General features: G+C 42.0%; 1 protein-coding gene across 2 annotated transcripts in view; it reads right to left on the bottom strand.

Moving 5' to 3' along the window:
- FNBP1L (formin binding protein 1 like) overlaps positions 1-17736 on the bottom strand; it is a 688366-nt gene that overhangs the window by 111597 nt on the left and 559033 nt on the right. For both annotated transcript variants that reach the window (XM_078668213.1, XM_078668214.1), the window contains exon 9: positions 17006-17209. In XM_078668213.1, coding sequence (XP_078524339.1) covers positions 17006-17209 — 204 coding nt within the window. The remainder of the gene's footprint in view (positions 1-17005; positions 17210-17736) is intronic.

The raw sequence follows: 17736 nt of genomic DNA, 5'->3' as shown, positions 1-17736 counted from the left end.
ATAATATAATATATATATTTGTATCTTTGTATTTATTCATTTTAAACATATGGTATTTGCTCACAGCTCCTGCCAGGGCACTGACAATATGAGGCAAATAGTGGTGTGTTTCCAATTGGGATCACATATTTATAACACAGGACACACTTGCATACATACATCCAGAGAAAATGCCACATCATAACGTGTGGGTCATTGAGCCAAGAACTGAAAATAGCTTCAAGGGAAATTCGATTGGAGGTTGAATTAAATCCGGAATCTTTCAGTGGTTTATGCTGCAGGAACCGCGTGCACGGGTATCTAATAGTAAAGCATAAGAGAGAACATTTTAAAATCTTTCATGGAAAGTGAACAAATGAATATGAACTCTGCAGAAATGCGCGTGACCGGTTAAACGGAATGTGGACAAATCTACATCAACTGTGCTGCAGCCCCCACGCGGATTTCCTGTAAAGCGCAGCGTGCGTGCATACGAATACGTTAAGGCCCTCAGAAGTGGGAGAGGAAATGGCTTTATCTTCGGGATCTGCGTTCTGCTTCCACGCCTTGGTTACAGTGGGCCTGCGGAAGGGGGAAGTAACAATTTATTGTTTTGCTTTGAAAGCTATTTTAGAATACGGTCATAAAGGCAGAAGAGACGTGTCCTCAAAATCCACACACTTTCTCCTTAGCCTGAAGAGTCTCTGCTGGAAATTTTTAATATGTGCTCCTTCAGTCAAGGTCAGAAGATCAGGTGGACTGCCAAGTCTATTTAGGGAAGACCTTCCACGTGGAGTATATATGACCAGACAATGAAGACTTCTTTATACCATCATAATGGCTTCCCAATAATTGGTTCACCAGCCCGCACTGGTCATCATGTCAATAGCTAACGAAAACTTCCCCCTAAGAGGCAGCTCAAGAATGCAGAGTTGTGCTGTGAGTTTGCGCCTGTTGAAGCGTTAAAACTCTTTCCCTGGTCTTCATGCAGTGGATATTTAATGGTGTGCCTTCAGAAGAGCACTGCACGCTTGTATTGAGAGGATGGACCTCAGGATTTGATCTAGGGACCTGTCCATTCCCTCTTCATCAAAGCTCAACACTGCCCCTTTGGTGAATGCACTCTCTTTCTGTGGCTCTGCAGCAGCCTCCATTTTTAACCACCAGTGACTGGGGAACAGGAGGGCAGTCCTTGGTTCAAGGGTCTCTTTATACCACATTCGTTTCACAGCCTCATCCCAAGGTGGCACTGTATCAAGCTACTAGGCCACATTCTCTGGAATACTTCGCCACATTCAGTTCTGTGTGATCTGTGTCCTTTTGGAGTAAGGCGTATAGGTACTCATCTCTAGCCACATCCTGTTCATCCTCATGTCAACAGGTGGACTACACCCGTGTGGTTGTGGTACTGTGTAAACATCCAGAGGGCGTAGGGCCCCTCGCTTTCCCATCCTGATGATACAGGCATGAACTGATGTTTGGCATGGTCGTCTTGGGGTAGACGGCAGGGCCTCCACAATTTGCACTATGAGAGCCGCCATTTTAGTACACCATGAAAGTAGCAGGGAAGATGTTTCAATTCATGTTTTCACCCCAATTCACTCTTGCACAGAAGACAAGGCATACCACATAATACCTTTGGTTACCTTTCAAGAATTTACTCTGGAGAGGTGGCAGGTGTCCATGCCATGGATTGAAACCACTGATTTCACAGCGGAACCTCTGCACTGGAAATACTGCACAAGAACACCCAACCCATTGCACAAATGGCTGGAACCAAGCATGCGGTCTCTTAAACCGATTTTCAACATGGATTTTGAAACCTACTCCAATCATACTGTTGGGTGGGGCAAATTGTCGCCAGCCGGTCTGTTAATTTGAATCCTAGTATATTAACATTCTCCCTGACCTCCACCCACATCTACTCCAGTGACAAGGACAAATAGAAATGAGAATAGAAAACATATGACTTAAACAATAAACCAGACACCCCAGCACCCAATTATTCCATAGAGGAGAAAACAACTAGATTAATCGCCCAAATTCAGAGGAACATAAAAACATGTGTAAAAAAGCAATAAGGAGTCACAAAATGCTTGTATTCCTTGAGGCTGAAGCCCAGGTTTAAAAGTCCAATTTATATCTGTACAAAAGGGGTCTCTACAGTGGTAAACTCACCTACCTAATCACACAATCTACAATAATATAATCAATTATTGGATAGGTCAATTTAATTAGCAGGCCAAAATGTTGCATGATTTTAACTGTTCACACACTACCATTGAAACATTATGTGAAAGTATCCATGAAGTTTTAAAAACAGATTTTGTTTGTCAAAATATAACATATGAAGCACATTTCTGTGCCCCAGAGACATCTGCCGCATTAAGATACAGAAATTGACTATGACCATTTTTCATGAGATTTCAGGAGAGAACCCTCTTGTTTTAACTTGTGATTAGGCCCTCTCCCCAAGCTCTGCCAGGGTTATACGGGCTACCTGTGTTTAGGCAGCAAAAGTCCAATTTAGGCAGATGCCTTCATGTAAGAACACTTCTAATTAATCTGTAGGACCAGGAGGCCTTCATTGCAGGTCCCAACAATACCCTAATTTATCTGACAAAAGCCAAAAGTAGAAACGTTGAATGTTTAAGTGCCAGTAGCTCTTTTGCTTCTGCCCACAATCAGCCTCTGAGACAGTGAGACCATGACTGGTTTTTTTTTTGGGGAGGGGGGGGGGGACGTTGGAACATCAACCAATAACAGGAGTCCCACATGAGTATTTCCTTTCTGAATCCTCGCCTGGACTGGCCAATCTGCCACTTTAGCACTTCTCAGATGGACTGCCGGCCAGTGGGCTGGATTCCCTAGCGGGAGGGTCTGCCATCACTCACCCATGCCCCACAACCCCATTCTAGTTACAAACTCCTGTGGTGTGGTGTGGCTTGGCCATTTTCACCAGGGCACGTTTAGTTTTCCAGTCCAGCCCACTCTAATCCCATTCTGGAAAGATTCAATTTGCCTACTTGAACCAAGCGACTAATCTAGGAGCTTATTATAGACTTCAATCCGAAAGCAAGTAAAGAAATGGCAGATGGGAGAGCACTCATAATTACTAGCACTGGCAAAGTCGATAAGTCTGGCTTGTAATTGGAGTCCTGTTAAAAAGAAAAGCTTACTGCTGCGAAAAAAAGACTGCTTTCTGGATACATTGAATGTATGAGACAAACATTTTCATGTTCAATTTTCAATGTAAGCATTCCAGCAGAGGTGGAATGAGACAATGGAAAACCAGGAGCCGGGGAACATAAAAGGGTGAAAAACAGCAAGGAAGGAGAGGGATGAGACTCTAGAGTGAATGAAGAGGTTTGCAGAAATGCAGAAAACCATCAGGAAAGAAATAGTGTCCTGAAACAACGAAACCCAAATTTGACAAATCAACAGAGGTAGAGGAAGGAGGGAATGTGATATTAGAATAACCAGAGTATATAACTATATCAGACCATTATGGTCGAGGTGATGACTAACAATGAAATGTACAAGATAAGTTGAAAGGTAAATATTTGGGGACTTAATGTTTACATTGGCAGTGTATTATTTTACAGCCCTGGTGCAGTCCCAAGTGGGGACGCAACACATTAGCTGTGCTTTCATTGTCTATTTTTAAGGAGAAAAGAAGAACAAAGATTGATTATGTATGTTTAATCTAGAAGATTATATACGTCTCTTTATTGGACAGAAGATATAGATGGAGGACTGCAACCTTATGGACATTTCGGGAACTCTTCTTATGCAACAAGTGATGGACTATTGTGAAGATTTAATTTGATCTTTGTGTGCTTCCCCTTGTTGGAATATTATTATTGTGTAATTAAGGATAATTGGTCAGTGTGGCCCAGGGGTATAAGCACCAAACATATTAAATTTCCTCAATGTATACTTGTGCGGTGGAAAAAGCAATATCATTCGAACCTGTAAGGTTTTTCTGCACGAGTTGTTTGTTCACCTCCTTTTTAGCTATTTTTACCATAAAAGGCAGTAGAGCGTTTGGTTCGAAATTACTCAGAATTAATGTGTTTTCTAGCAGTCTCCCTCATGAGCTTCTGTCCTCCACTCTGCACTGTGTACTTCTGCTCCCGTTGTGCCACTTTGCTCTCTTTCACCTGTGTTCACTCCCTTCTGTTGCTTAACCTCCACCCCTGGCTTGTTGGTTCGCCTCTGCATGCTGGCTGTCTTGCTTCAGCCCCGACCTCCTCTTTTCTTTTAAACTTCTTTTGCGATATATATATATATATATATATCAATCAAAGAACAATGTTCGCCAATCCCCCAGCCTTCTTGATGGTGGCGGGCTCGAGTGAGGAGGCGATCCTCAGTAATTCTTCGCGCCAACTTTCGTGTTCAAAGAAGGAAACTCGAGCCTCAGATTAATAAGCGTGATGATTTTATTTAAGCAAAATGGTCAGAAAACGCCCGACGCGTTTCGATGCAGCCGCACCTTGGTCACGGGTGACTTCAGTTTGTTCATTTGTGCTTTATAAAGTGATTCAAAGTTTGAAAACATAAAAGTAGGACTACCCGTCCTTAACAAGTAAGTTCAGGACCTGAAATGGCGGCCATCTTTGAGTGTCTAACAACATCCACCAGTGTCAGTTTCGTGAATTTTGCATTATACCTTGGTGATGTATAAGTTTAACTATAAAACTAATACAAAATATAAGTATAACATAATGACATGATAATGTACTAACAATGAGCAAAAGTGTCCTGACATGTGTCCATTAAGGTTTCAAACCTCGATTTCATACTGAGTTCATATTAAATTCATGTTGGGTTAGTTTTGCCCTAGTGGGCATGTTCCACATTAATAATACCATACTTAATCGTAATCAGTTTACATATCTATTTGATTATAGAGTTTGGCCCAAGTGGGCATTGTCCGACACCATGCATGGTATTTTGTCCAGTTATTTATTTTAAGGTATTCAAAAGTCATTGGATACTGCCCCCGTGGGCTATTAGTGCGTCCATCTAATATCATCACAGAATATAACATCATCTACGATTGACACGTTATTAGATTCCATTTCATTTGGCGGCCACTAGGTCCCCGTCCCAACTGTGTATGGACAAATTGTCTCCTACAAACATAAAAGAAAGATACAATCACTAGAAACTGAATACAGATAAAAACTGATAAAAAACTTCGGTTGTTACAGTGTTCAGACATTTTACATGGAGTGGGTTGAGACAGTGCACTAATTATTCTTTAGCCGAGATGAACAGATAACTCCTCCTTAATAACTGACCTAAATGTATATACTGAAATTTTATTAATCAGGACTTTGCTAATATTGTATCTAAATTCATTCTTTGCCCTTTATTTAAACTGTCGCAAGAATCGAATGCTTCTTTTATTTTCACTCCACGAAAGCAATCGCGTGTAAAGGTGTAGCTTCATAATTGGTCTGGTACCATTTCAGCGTTGTCATGTGATCATGCCACCTTAGGTGGCGAAACGCGTAATGGCCGACGAATAAACCTGTGATTTGAGCACCTGAAAACGGGTCCGTGTCTGCTTGGTAAAGGACTATAATGCGGGAGCACCTTTGAAGATATGCCTTAGCTGGGGGGTTGTTTTTCCTTGATATTTCCTTCCATAGGAAAGAGTTCAGCGATCCGGCCACGGCGCTCTTTATTTTGTATGAGCTTTTAACATACGCGCCCTTCCGGCTTAATGCCTGGTTTGATCATCCGAATTCGAGCCTTAGTTGCGCTGGAGAAGTAGATTTTGGAAGCTTGAATATTATTCTTAGCGCTTTGGAGACCGTTTTGTCCAGGGTTGTTTCGTCCATCCCTCGCATGGCCTCACTGACGTAGGTTATCGTTGGTAGTAGCTTTGCTCGAAGCACTTCGAGCAGCGGGAGCAGGTTTGGTCCAGTTACTTTATTTTTAAGGTTTTTTAAAGTGATTGTTAGGAGGGTCCCTCGCCTTTGAATTGCCTCTTTTTGCTGGTCGTACGACCCTGTTTTGTCAAAGATTATTCCTAGGTATTTATACTCTTTGACCACTTCGAGTTCATTCTCGCCCAGCTGCCATTGCAATCGTTTTTTTGCGCTGCGCTGGTTTAGCACCATTGTTTTCGACTTTTCTAGGTTTATTTCTAACCCGTTGTTTGTAGCAAAGTTATTTGTTGTATGGAGCAAGTTTTGTAAGCCGACTGGAGTTTGGCTGATTAATATCAGTTCATCAGCATACAGTAAATTTGAAAGGGGGAAGCCGCCTAGATTTGGTGCGTGATGGTTGCAGTTGTCTAGGTCAGTTGAGAGGTCAGCCACGAAGAGGTTAAAAAGGGTTGGAGCAAGGACACAACCCTGCTTTAAACCTCTGATCGTTGGAATCCGCCTGGACACGATCGTACCACTTCCCAGTTTTACATGCAGGGGTCTTGAATGCAATGTGGGCCATCACTGGCATATGGTACCCCCTCCTTTGAAATAGGTGTCTGTTGCATGCATGTTTGTGAGGGAAGTAGTCAGGGGTTTATATCCTGGCATTTTTAGGTGCCATCGTCACGATGTCTACCCGTGCAATAACGGTGGCTCTGATAAAATCTTAAATGGAGGGGTTTTGGTATAATGAGGCTCTCCTGGATCAACTAATGGCACTATAGAAGCCGTAGTACATTTTGAGCATCATTAGCATTTTCTGCTGCAAAGGATGGGAGAGGAAGAGAGAGATGTCCACTCCAACTGCCAATTGTCCCGGGGAAACTTGCACCGCTCTTAACACTGCACCTACTTTGCATCTCAGTAAACCTTGTTTCAAGAAAAAACATAATTCAACTATGCTCAGTCCAATGCGATTGCCATTGAAAAGCTCGCTGGCTTGCGATGCCAGCCTGTAAATACCAGCAAACAAACCCAAAGTTTACATTTCTGCAGGCAAGCACACAAAAGGGCAGGACAATAAGGCATAAAATATGAATTACCTTGAAATTATTAATCTCCTGACTAGAGTGCAATCAGGTTTAATTGGAAGATGGCCATGATCTCTGCACAACAATGAAAAGCAATGTGAGCATTCGTCCTGAAGTTTGTTTTTCTCTAATACAGCAATCATTTCTAATTGAAGTTAATATGAGCCAGACGAATTTCAGCAAACATACAAGGATTCGCCTGTCATTGACTAAATTACTGTCAGGCACAGCGGAATGCTTGCATCCAATTCTTCTGTTTCAAACAGAGTTTTGTAGACAAAACATGCCTCAATAAATTAGTTAATTCGTTTCCTATATTCATCTCTGGAAAAAATGCCATTAAATAATGATGCATAATTGATTAGTAAGACTAAACCAAAAAAAACATATGGAAATAGAATTCAAAATGATTTATTATCCGACTCTTTCAAAATTACAATTATTTCAGTAGGAAATGAATGCAGAACCATCTGGAAAAGTGAAAATTACAGCAGCCAATTTCTCGTTGAAGTAGTTTTTTTTAATTCCAACGTGCTCTAGTTACAAACACTTGCTTGATTCTCTATGCCAGTGCAGGAATAGACGCGCGTTATAGGTAACATCTAATATGCACTTACTACCCAGGTAGCCGACTGGTCAACCCAAGTGTCCTTTACACCCCGTGTAGGCTCAACAATCTCATTTACTGACCTAAAGATTTGCAAAGATGGTTGGTTCTGTGCCAAACATCCTTACCTCTGCCCCACTGGCTGTAGCCAGGTAGTTCTGCAATGAGCAGCTCTGGAATGATCCCTTACTCAGTTACTGGATAGTGATGGACTTCATGCTGACCCAGGTCAGAGTATAAATTAGGAAGGGGAGAGTGGGGTGGTCAATTTGCAAAAACAAAAAACTATTTAAAAATACAATAAAATCATAAGCGCAGAGGCCCAAAGTTTTCTACAAACCCTCTAAGGTGATGCCAAAAACCAAGGCTACCTGATCTGCGTTCCACCTCATACCTCTTCCTTCCACCACGCTACACATCCTGTATCTCTCTCATCCTGCAGGCGTATTTCCATCCTGCTTTCTGCCACGATTTTGTGTCTCTCTTTTTCCACTTAAAAGTATGTCTTGCATTCAAAATGAGGGCTGGTGCTACCATCTGCAACCACCAGCACAAGTTAAGCACTGGGGGAGTGCATAGGAAGCACATTCTTCATTAGCCCTTCAGAAGACAGTGCAGTAACGTGGCTTTGCAGGAGTTAGTTATCTGAAGGGTGAGTGCCAGTGCAGGATTGGTTGTGTTTTTTTGTGGTGCAAGAGTGTGATTAGACAGGTGCCTCTGCAGATAAGGTTGTAGAGGACTGACGCCAAAGGCGTTGCCAATGAAGATAAACTGGAATTACAAGACACAGGGACTGCTGGAGCACAAAATGATATACAGGGTCCATGCAGGCTGATGGGCCCTGGAGACATTAATAACAGGAGTGGGGAAATGACAGGGATGGACATTCTTGAAAGACTGTAATATGGGGTCACCATAATCCTCCAACTGGGGGGTAGAAATAAACCACCTAGAAAATATTTCAAGACAGGCAAACTTATACATTTTAGACTTTCCAGTAATTAGGGAGTATGACTTCCTGCTTGAGGAAGTTCAACAATTGTTAATGTTGGAACTACTTCAAGACAGCGACCACCTAGAGATGTAAGCATTGGCAAAGCCAGTAGGTCTCACCTACGAGAACTAGTCAAGGTTTCTTGCCATGCATTAGTGCTGGTGACGTCAAAGCATTTGTTATAAATTACTTTTAGGCGTGCTCTCCAGAGGCAACATCTAGGGAGAGAAGGACGTGAGTGGAAGAGGGGGAGGGGGATTACATGCATAAGAGAGGGTGGGTGGGATGTGCTCGGGAAAGCAGACAATTATGTGTGGAGGGAGAGGTGGAGTGGAGGGCAAGCACACAGGCAACTAAGGATGGGCAAGTGGGCCTGGGGCAACCACACTGATAATAGAATGGTTGGGAGGGCCTGGGGTAAGCAGACGAACAAGAAAGGGCAGGAGGGTAGGTGCACGCAAATGGATAACGACGTGGGTGGGAGGGGCTGGGGAAGCACAAGGGCAACAGAGGGTAGTCAGGAGGGGACGGGGCAACCACACATACAACGGAGAGTGGGCAGAAGGGGCAGAGCAATGAAACAGATAATGGAGGGTGGGCAGGAGGAGTATGGCCCCAGCAGATGCACAATGGACGGTAAAAGACACACAATTGATGGACGGAATGCAGAACAAATCAAAACATTCACCCCCAAGTGATGCACAATGGATGGTGGGCGGGACAGCTGGGGCAAACATACAAACAAGGACAAGTGAGGGTGGGCGAGAGAGTCTGGAGAAGCACACAGACAACAGAGGGTTGAAGGGCTAAGGTACGTGCACGAGCAATGGAGGAGGGACTAGGAGGCGACTGCACACAGAAACGTTGCATTATATGGGTCATAAGGTACGAAAACATCCTGAGCTTATCAATCGTACAGCTCGAAGCTGAGCACGTCAAAAAACATGCATACAAGGCCTCATGAGCCAGGAAGTAGAGGCCTGGCTGAGCACAGTACACCAAAAAGCATTTATTCACACAAGTGGATACTGCAAGGTCTGTTGTGAATGCTACAAAAATGTGGGTTGAATATTGAGGTATATTGGGTCGTACCCTCACTGCATAAGGGGGCAAAAGAAATTGTTAGTGTGTTGTAGCGGAATTTTGAGTTGGTATGGATGAGGCCTACAGACTAACTGAATTTATGCGACTCTCTCGACCACTTTTCACCAGGCTTGTAGCGGTGAGCAAAGCAAGGATGCAGAGTTTGGTTTTGGAATTGCTATTTCATTGAACTATTAATATATGATGCAGAGGATACTACTCTGCTTTAATAGTTACATAGATGCTGTTAAGTGAGAAGTCAGGAGCATTTATGCATGTAGTCAGCATGGTTATCTTTATTTTCAACAAACAAGATTTACATTACTATCATGTACCATCACCCAAGGAATCATTACTTTTGACTAAGCTCTTTAAGTTTATGCTGCAGTCATACACAAGTGTAGATTTTTCTCATGTCATGTAGGGGGCGCAACATGACCGAATGCCTACTTATATCAGTCAGATGGCCACAGTGAGTGACGTTTTAGGGGCAAGCGGAAAATTACAGAGGAGCCACAGGTTAGGGATGCATACAACTGGTCCTGCTGGGGAAAACCAAATCAACCAACGCGTCACACTGAACAAAAAGTAAGGTAGAAAAGAGTCATGGAGTTAGATCTTCGATTGATCAGAAGAACACAACGATATTCTTCAAAGTGTGAAAGAAAGGCAATAGCGTGCATATGAATCAAACCACTGCACACCCAGAGGTCTTCCCTGACATGCGTGGTCTAACCTGTTCTGCTACTTACCCCTCGCGTGAGCCCTCTGAAAGAAGATATTCTGGACTTGCCTGTCTTTATTTCACTCAAAGAATAATGTTGCGCTTCTCCGTAGAACGTGTTATACCGTGGCGTGTTGGCTGTATAGTAGCTAGCCTCGGTAGGGGGTGGGGACTACGAGTAATAGTTAAATGGAATAAATAACCAAAATGCTCAATAGGCATGTAAAAGAAAAGTTGTCTTAGCAAGTACATCTAAACACAAAACAGCACATTATAATAAGACATTAAAACTAGCAAATTTGTCAATAGGCGTATAAGATTGCATGGTAGGCTGTCCTCCTCTTTTTAGGTTTTCAAATTACAGGAATCCTGAACTTCATAATTTGGCTTGAGGTGGTCACTTGCAATGCAAAATATACGCATCCAAGTTACCTAAACCCATCAACTTACTTAAAAACAAAATCAAGGCACATTAGCAACACCCTGATCTGTGAGCAATTTTGCATAGGCAATATTCCACAGATTTCATATTTAATGAAGACTTATTAATTAACTATAGAGTAAACATATGAAGAATATACTTATTCTGTGGTTAATTGAGAAGTCTAACTCGAACAATGATAACGCTCTGTAAAACACCGATCCTTAAAACATGGTCTTTAAACCCTACTCCAACGCAGTCAAGAAAGTTGGGCTACTAGTTTACAAGTGTTCCTAAAACACTACACCACTGTCATGTGGATTATCTTGAATTTTTTTCCACCACATCATTCCTCTGCATCCACAATTAGCACTTTTACAAAACATAAGTTTTAAGAAATAGCAAAATCCTGTGACAGTGTTTCTGAAGTGGGCACCAAAATTGTACTTGGAATACATGTGTTTGGCAAACAGGCAGCGGTCAACATGCAAAGAGACACTAGATAAAACATCAGGGCTTCAAGAATAACATGTTGATTCATATATAACTAGGTGGAGTGCATTACAAGTCGAGTGAGCATTCAAGTTACAATATTATAACATTTCAGCAAACTAATTTGCATCGCCAGGTCCTATTTCCCCCAACTTGTTCCTTCCCACCCCACCAGCTCACAGCAAAGTGAGAACGATGAATTGTGGTGGTGGCAACACCTACGATCATGAGTTTATGCGCATAGACTGGCGCTGTATTAGTAATACAGCACAAAGGAGTCGCTCTCAGTCGCCCTCCCGGTCAAAGCAAGTTTCCCCCTCTTTCACATATTCCCTATATAATCGTGAGAACTGGTCTCAACCAAACAGAATAGCCAAGAGATGGAATAAATTATCAGCTCTCGCTCAATCGCAGTGCAAAACATCTTAAGCTGTAAACTGGTTTCAGAAAGAATAATTTTGTACCACTTGGTTAATCTTTATTCGAGGACGTCTGAAACAGGGCACAATACTTCAAGTATTACTTTTTTGAGACCTTCTGAAACCTTCATTCTTTGGATGAACACCCAGTCTGAATTTACCATTCTACGAATTTCTAGTGCCATTTGTTGCTCTGTTCCATGGATCCACCATGGTGGATTGCCATAACCAGCAATACGCCCAACTGGAAACAGAACCCAATTATCTGGCAAACAGGTTCTGCATATCAGGTGGACCAAACAGAATTCAGTCCTACAAAGAGTGCCAAGATACGTCTTGTCATGGACTAAAAAGGCCTTTCTAATACACAGAACGGTCTTTAGAGAAAGAGTGGCATTTCGCAATTTGCACTTAGTTATTTTATTCTAAAAAACCAGGCCCTCTGTTGAACCATATTTTTACTTTTTTGACACAACACAGCCATTGATTTCACCAGATGTAGATTGAATTTGAATCACTGTTTACTTTGCTTTTCCACTATTACTCCTCGTCACTGTTACTGGCTTTGCCTCAGGACACACTTTTTATTAAAAAAAACTGCAGAAAAGTTTTAGTAGCCCATTACTTTAGACAGGTTAGTCTGCCTTGATCTATCTACATATGCTTCCGGATCGCTGTACATACTTTGCAATACCCAGGTTTTTATCTGGAGTATTGATGGAGGTCAACCATCAATTTGTAAATCTGTTGCTTACGTATTATTTTTATGGAACCATTCTGTTTTTAAAAGCGATCCATGTCTTGAATTACCCAGCTGAGTGCCTACAACCACTTACGTATTATGTTTAAAGAGATGTGTGACCTTAAATTTTCTCAGTGTGGTGACAGATTCTGTTTTTGAGGTGTTTGTTTTAACAGGGGCGGCTCCTCGGCTAAGGCGGAGGAACGTCGGCCCACTAAGTGCAAAAAGAAAAAGAAAATGATAACGCAACATTAATATTACGTTATTATAATTTTCTTCTTCAGTAAAGAGCCAGCCAGGTTTGGGGCGAGGCTGGGCTTGTTGCAGCCTGGGAGAGGGAGGAAGAGTAGTTCCTGCTGCACCTTAAGTGTGCATGACTGTTTGGCCAGCCGTCTTGGTCCAGCCAAACCGTCATGCGTACTTTGCATGTTCTCCATCTAGGCTGTATTGTGCAGCCTGGGTGGAGAACATGCACAGCCTCCCACTCCCTGTCTGAGCACCGAATCACGGCGCTTAGACCAATCACAACACAGCTTTAATGCAGCAATGTGATTGGCTAGAAGAGTCCGAAAGCCTGGGTGCTTCCTGATCCTGCGTCGGAAGAGAGGCAGGGGTTGGCGACCGGCGACGACAAGGCAAGTCTTTTTTTCCCCTAAACCCCCACCCCTCCACTGTTCCCAACCAGAAGTCACTCTGTTTTTATTGTTAATGGATTTTAAGTATTTTAATATGTGTCTTTCATTTTTTGTTTAAACCGAATAAGGGTCAATTAACTGAATTGATTGTCAAAATATCAGTGATTACATATAAGGGAAGAAGCTAGTTTAACCCTCAGTTTGAACCAGGTGACATTTTTGTTTGCTGAGATAAATAGTCCCTAATTCCCCTCTGTTGGTTTCAACCCATTCGTTTCTCTCTCCCGGTTATGTTTTTGTTCATGGAATACCCACTCTCAGGATCAGAAAATGTCTTGTGGCAACTGTGAAACTAATGTGTGCCATGGCTGAGAGAATTCTGTTCAAACTAGTTTACCACCGAATTACTGTGTGACTTCTGTAAACATTGTGTACTTTCACATACAATGTTTTTACACAGGCGTGATGTATTTTGTGCAATTCGTGTACTTTTTGTGAAAGTTACGCATATTAAACCAGAAAACAAATTGTAATTTGGTCTACCCCTTATCACAGCCCTGCAGATTTCCTAAAGCAAGGGCATATATTTAGATCTATGCTACCTTCGAGGACGTTTTCCTGCCTGCTCAAAGCACACAATGCAAGCAGCCTGCCAAGGCCACCCCAGTATCAGCTAGTTCTGGAAGTTACAGGCAACTGTCCAGCAGTCCTTGACTCCTGAGACCAATTAATCTTTGCAGCCATAGATACAGAGCAAGTATAAGCAGAAGAAGGTGACTTTATTTTGGGGAGAATATCCAATTCACCAGCAGAAGTCATGCACCATATGTTATTTCTGTTTCAATAATAGAAACAAAAAACAGATTCCAAAGTGACATGGATCGCCAAAATCAGCTGCAGAAAAACAAAATCCGCTTTACTCATACAAGAAATGTCCATTTTGTCTTCTAAAAGGGTGTTTCAACTATTAAAAAAGCTGTACCAGCGGTAAAGTTAGCTAAGGTGCCTTCAACACCCTCACAGCAGCAGTGTATGAAAGGCTGACCACTTTAGCAGGGCTCGGAGGCAGGTGCTTTATATAAATGTTATAGGTCCTGTGTGCAATTTACACTACACACATCACACTTACCAGTTTATCCTTTTAAACTGAAAAGTAAAGGGTAAAAACACCACATTTAAACGGTGACCACCTCCAAAACCAAACGTAAACATTTCATACAACAATTTAATTCATAACAAAATTGAAGAGGACCAGCAGTCCATATTATTCAATTTGCTGGACTTGAAATTGACATAGCAGTTTTCTGTGTGACCGTGATGTGAGCCGGAGTGGGATGAACAGGAGTTCTCGGTCAGATTGGAGACTGTGCGGTACTTGCCCAAAAACCCATAAGAGTAGGTGACCAAACATTTTCTTAGAGACCAGCGCCGCCTACCAAAGCTACCTAGTCTTGATTCCAAGAGTTGCCTCTTTCTTCCATTACTCTACAATTCATTTTACAAAAGCTTTACAAGGGTTGCTAGCTGTTATTTCTATTCTCTTTCAGACAATACAGTTCGAGGCAGCCAACGACACGCGTTTCGTCAAAGCTGGTATTTTATCAGAGCTCATTATCTCTAGTGATATATTTATTTAATCTTTCTTGCTTAGATTCATCCAGGTTAGTCTGTGACATAGTATATGCCGCTATAATCAATATCGCTATAAGTTACTTGAAAAGTGCCAGTGGTAAACTTCAGGAATGGTAATCCTTCTCATAACTGTCCCTGCATGTCTCTTCTGCTTGTGTCAACAAGTACAAAATATGTTACTATGTCCTATAATATTATGTCACAGATTAACCTGGATAAATCCAAGTAAAAACATGAAACACATATCACCAGCAATATGAGACTTGACTAAGCCATTGGTTAATACCCGCTTTGATGAAACACGTGTTGGCTGGATGGAGCTGTAGTGACAAAGCACAGAATCAAAAGTGGAAGGACTATCGAGAGACTTGTTGCTAGTGGAGTGGTGTGCCACCAATCCTTTTAAAATAACTTTTCAGAATTTCGTTCCCAACTTGGAGAGCATAAGAGAGGCTTCTCTCCCTACCTGCTGAGCACCCAAAGGCAATTGCGCTTTGAATGGACACTTACTTGTACTAGATTGTTATATTCCAGGATCATAGTCGCGCACTATAACATTGCTCTAGTCACCCCACCTTTTACACACTACAAATCCTGTTTATCTCACTCCTGAAGGTTCTTTTACATCCTTTTTCCTTCGTCACTGATTTCCTTGCTTTCGTTTTCCCCTTTCTCCCTTTCCTCCCCTTTTGCCTCTAGATTAAACTAGTGATAAAAGTCCTAGTCTTCCCCAAAAAAAAATTGCCTTTACTGACCATCTGCAGACACAGACACCAATTAAGCACGCTGAATATGCTTTTGCATTCTCAATAGAAATATACCTCTTGGAAGAGGGCAGCCAACTTGTGAATGTTCCGCTCAGGAGGCAATGGAACTTGACTCCACATACCAGGAGCCAGGCCGGCTCCTCACGGCGACCCTAACAGATACATCACTAACAGAAACACCTCTTCTTTGTCCAAGGTAATCTAGACTCGACTCATGGCTTAGTCTTGAGAATAAACCTGTGGCAACACCACCCTGAGAATGTATCAGCCACCAATCCCTCCTTGTTGTACCAAGCGAAGGGTCTTTAGTAAATACTTCAAAAGGACCCATCACCAACCCCTCTATGTTTGGCTGGGAGTTTGTTTATTCCCTCCTCTCCTCAGGGAATCCCAGGATACCACAGACTAATCACACCAATGACTAAAACCAAGGCTAGAGGCAACCGTAATATTGCAGTGATGGCACCCTGTCTAAGACACAACCTTCTCTCAGACACCCAACCTCATCCCTTGTGCTCTTCAGGCACAAACTAAGCACACTCCCATTAAAACACTAGCGCACTCTGCTACCTCTCCCCTGGCCAGCCTTACATGGGCCTAGCCCTACCCTTACAAGATTCCTGTGGTCCCAAACTCTCATACAAAAGTGTCCTTTTGTACTAACTGCCATACATCTATTCTTATTCATCTTACTTAATATATTATTGATATAACTATAACTGCAGTTAAATTCTCCACCCCAAGGCCAGGGATTGTCATTTTAACTGCGGTCCTCTAAACTTAGGATTCTCTCCCAAGAGCCTAGAAGCAATTGGGCTGAGAAGTGTGCTATAGAATAGGCAACCATCTGGGTACAGTTCACTGAAGTAGCCTACATCTATTTCTGATTTTCCTTATTACAAGTCTAATGACTTGCTTTATTCGTCACACAGACGATCCCACACAGCGTGTTCTGCAGAACTGGCCATATGGCACCCTAGAAGCCTATGTCAATGAGGGTCTGGCTGAGTCACATGGTGAACTGCCTTCCTTCACACTACAAGAACCGTACTTGAGACAAAAAGGGAAAAACAGTTAAGGGGGGGGTCAATGCAGCAAGACATTCTAGTTTCCACCTTTACAAAGTGGATAGAGTAACATTGCTTTACGTAACAGTTAACTATAGCAAAATGTATGGTATCAAGAGCTCTCATCCTAACTGGTACAGGGTATCACTATTAAAATAATGTGTGTTATTACATTTATCAAGAATCCCCTTCCAGCCTATACCACAAACAAAACAGAAGAGTTTATTACAATAGCATTTTTACAGCTTTCCCAGTATAAGAAAAGATACAGTGAACCATCTGTTGCCATTTTTTTTTAACAGGTGTTATATCACAATAACAAAATTACAACAAGTCTGTCACAAAAGTATCCTCCACCCACCACAAAAGCACAAGCAGGCGAATATCAGCACTGTAAAATCCAATAACGGTACAAAAAAGACTCTGAAAAACAGGCAAGTGATAATAAAATAAATCGGAATTACCTTGGGTTTCTTTCCAAAAAGCCACAACTTGCCCTTCGCCTTTCCAGCTGTGTTTTTTCCATCTATTCTTACTATATCCGGCTTCGGAGTGCTGATGGTCCCGTCCGACACCGCCCTATAGATATGTTGACTGTAATCTTCAAATGGAAAATCTCCCGGTGGATCAAAACCAGATTTAAAGGTCTCGATTACTATTTGAGAGTCCTGGTTTAGAAAAAAAAAGACAATTATTAGTTCTTATTCTACCAATAAGCCAACCTGCCAACAGGTAGCTCCAAGAAATGAGCAGCATGTGAATACAAACTGGAACACCACACATCAGTTATTTCTACACCATTTGAAAAAAGGAATGACAGCTGCTATTTTTATTTGAAGAATACTAAAAGGCTACTCCACAAGTAAACATTTCAGCAAAAGAGTGATGGAGGACATAGAAGAGTCAAACTATGGCTCTGGATAGGGTAGCACTAAAAAACAGGCAAGGCATAACTGAAAGCTTAAAGAAAAGTATCTGGCCCAACACAACCAACATTTAATAAGCAGGGATTGAGCAAGGTTGAGAAGAGTTGATCATGCACATCTTTATCCCCAAATATTAAAATGATAAACAATTACTAGAGTAAGTGGGTTTTAGAGCCATTATATTGTCCGTGGTAGGAGGTGGTTGACTTATCAAAAGAGCCCAAAAAGAGAAGAACAGTCACATATTAATCTTCATCACAAAAAAAAAA

Source organism: Lissotriton helveticus, chromosome 1_2, assembly GCF_964261635.1.
Source record: "Lissotriton helveticus chromosome 1_2, aLisHel1.1, whole genome shotgun sequence".
Taxonomy (NCBI): Eukaryota; Metazoa; Chordata; class Amphibia; order Caudata; family Salamandridae; genus Lissotriton; species Lissotriton helveticus.
The sequence above is the reverse complement of the archived record's forward strand: the minus strand, read 5'-3'. Positions and strand labels throughout refer to the sequence as shown.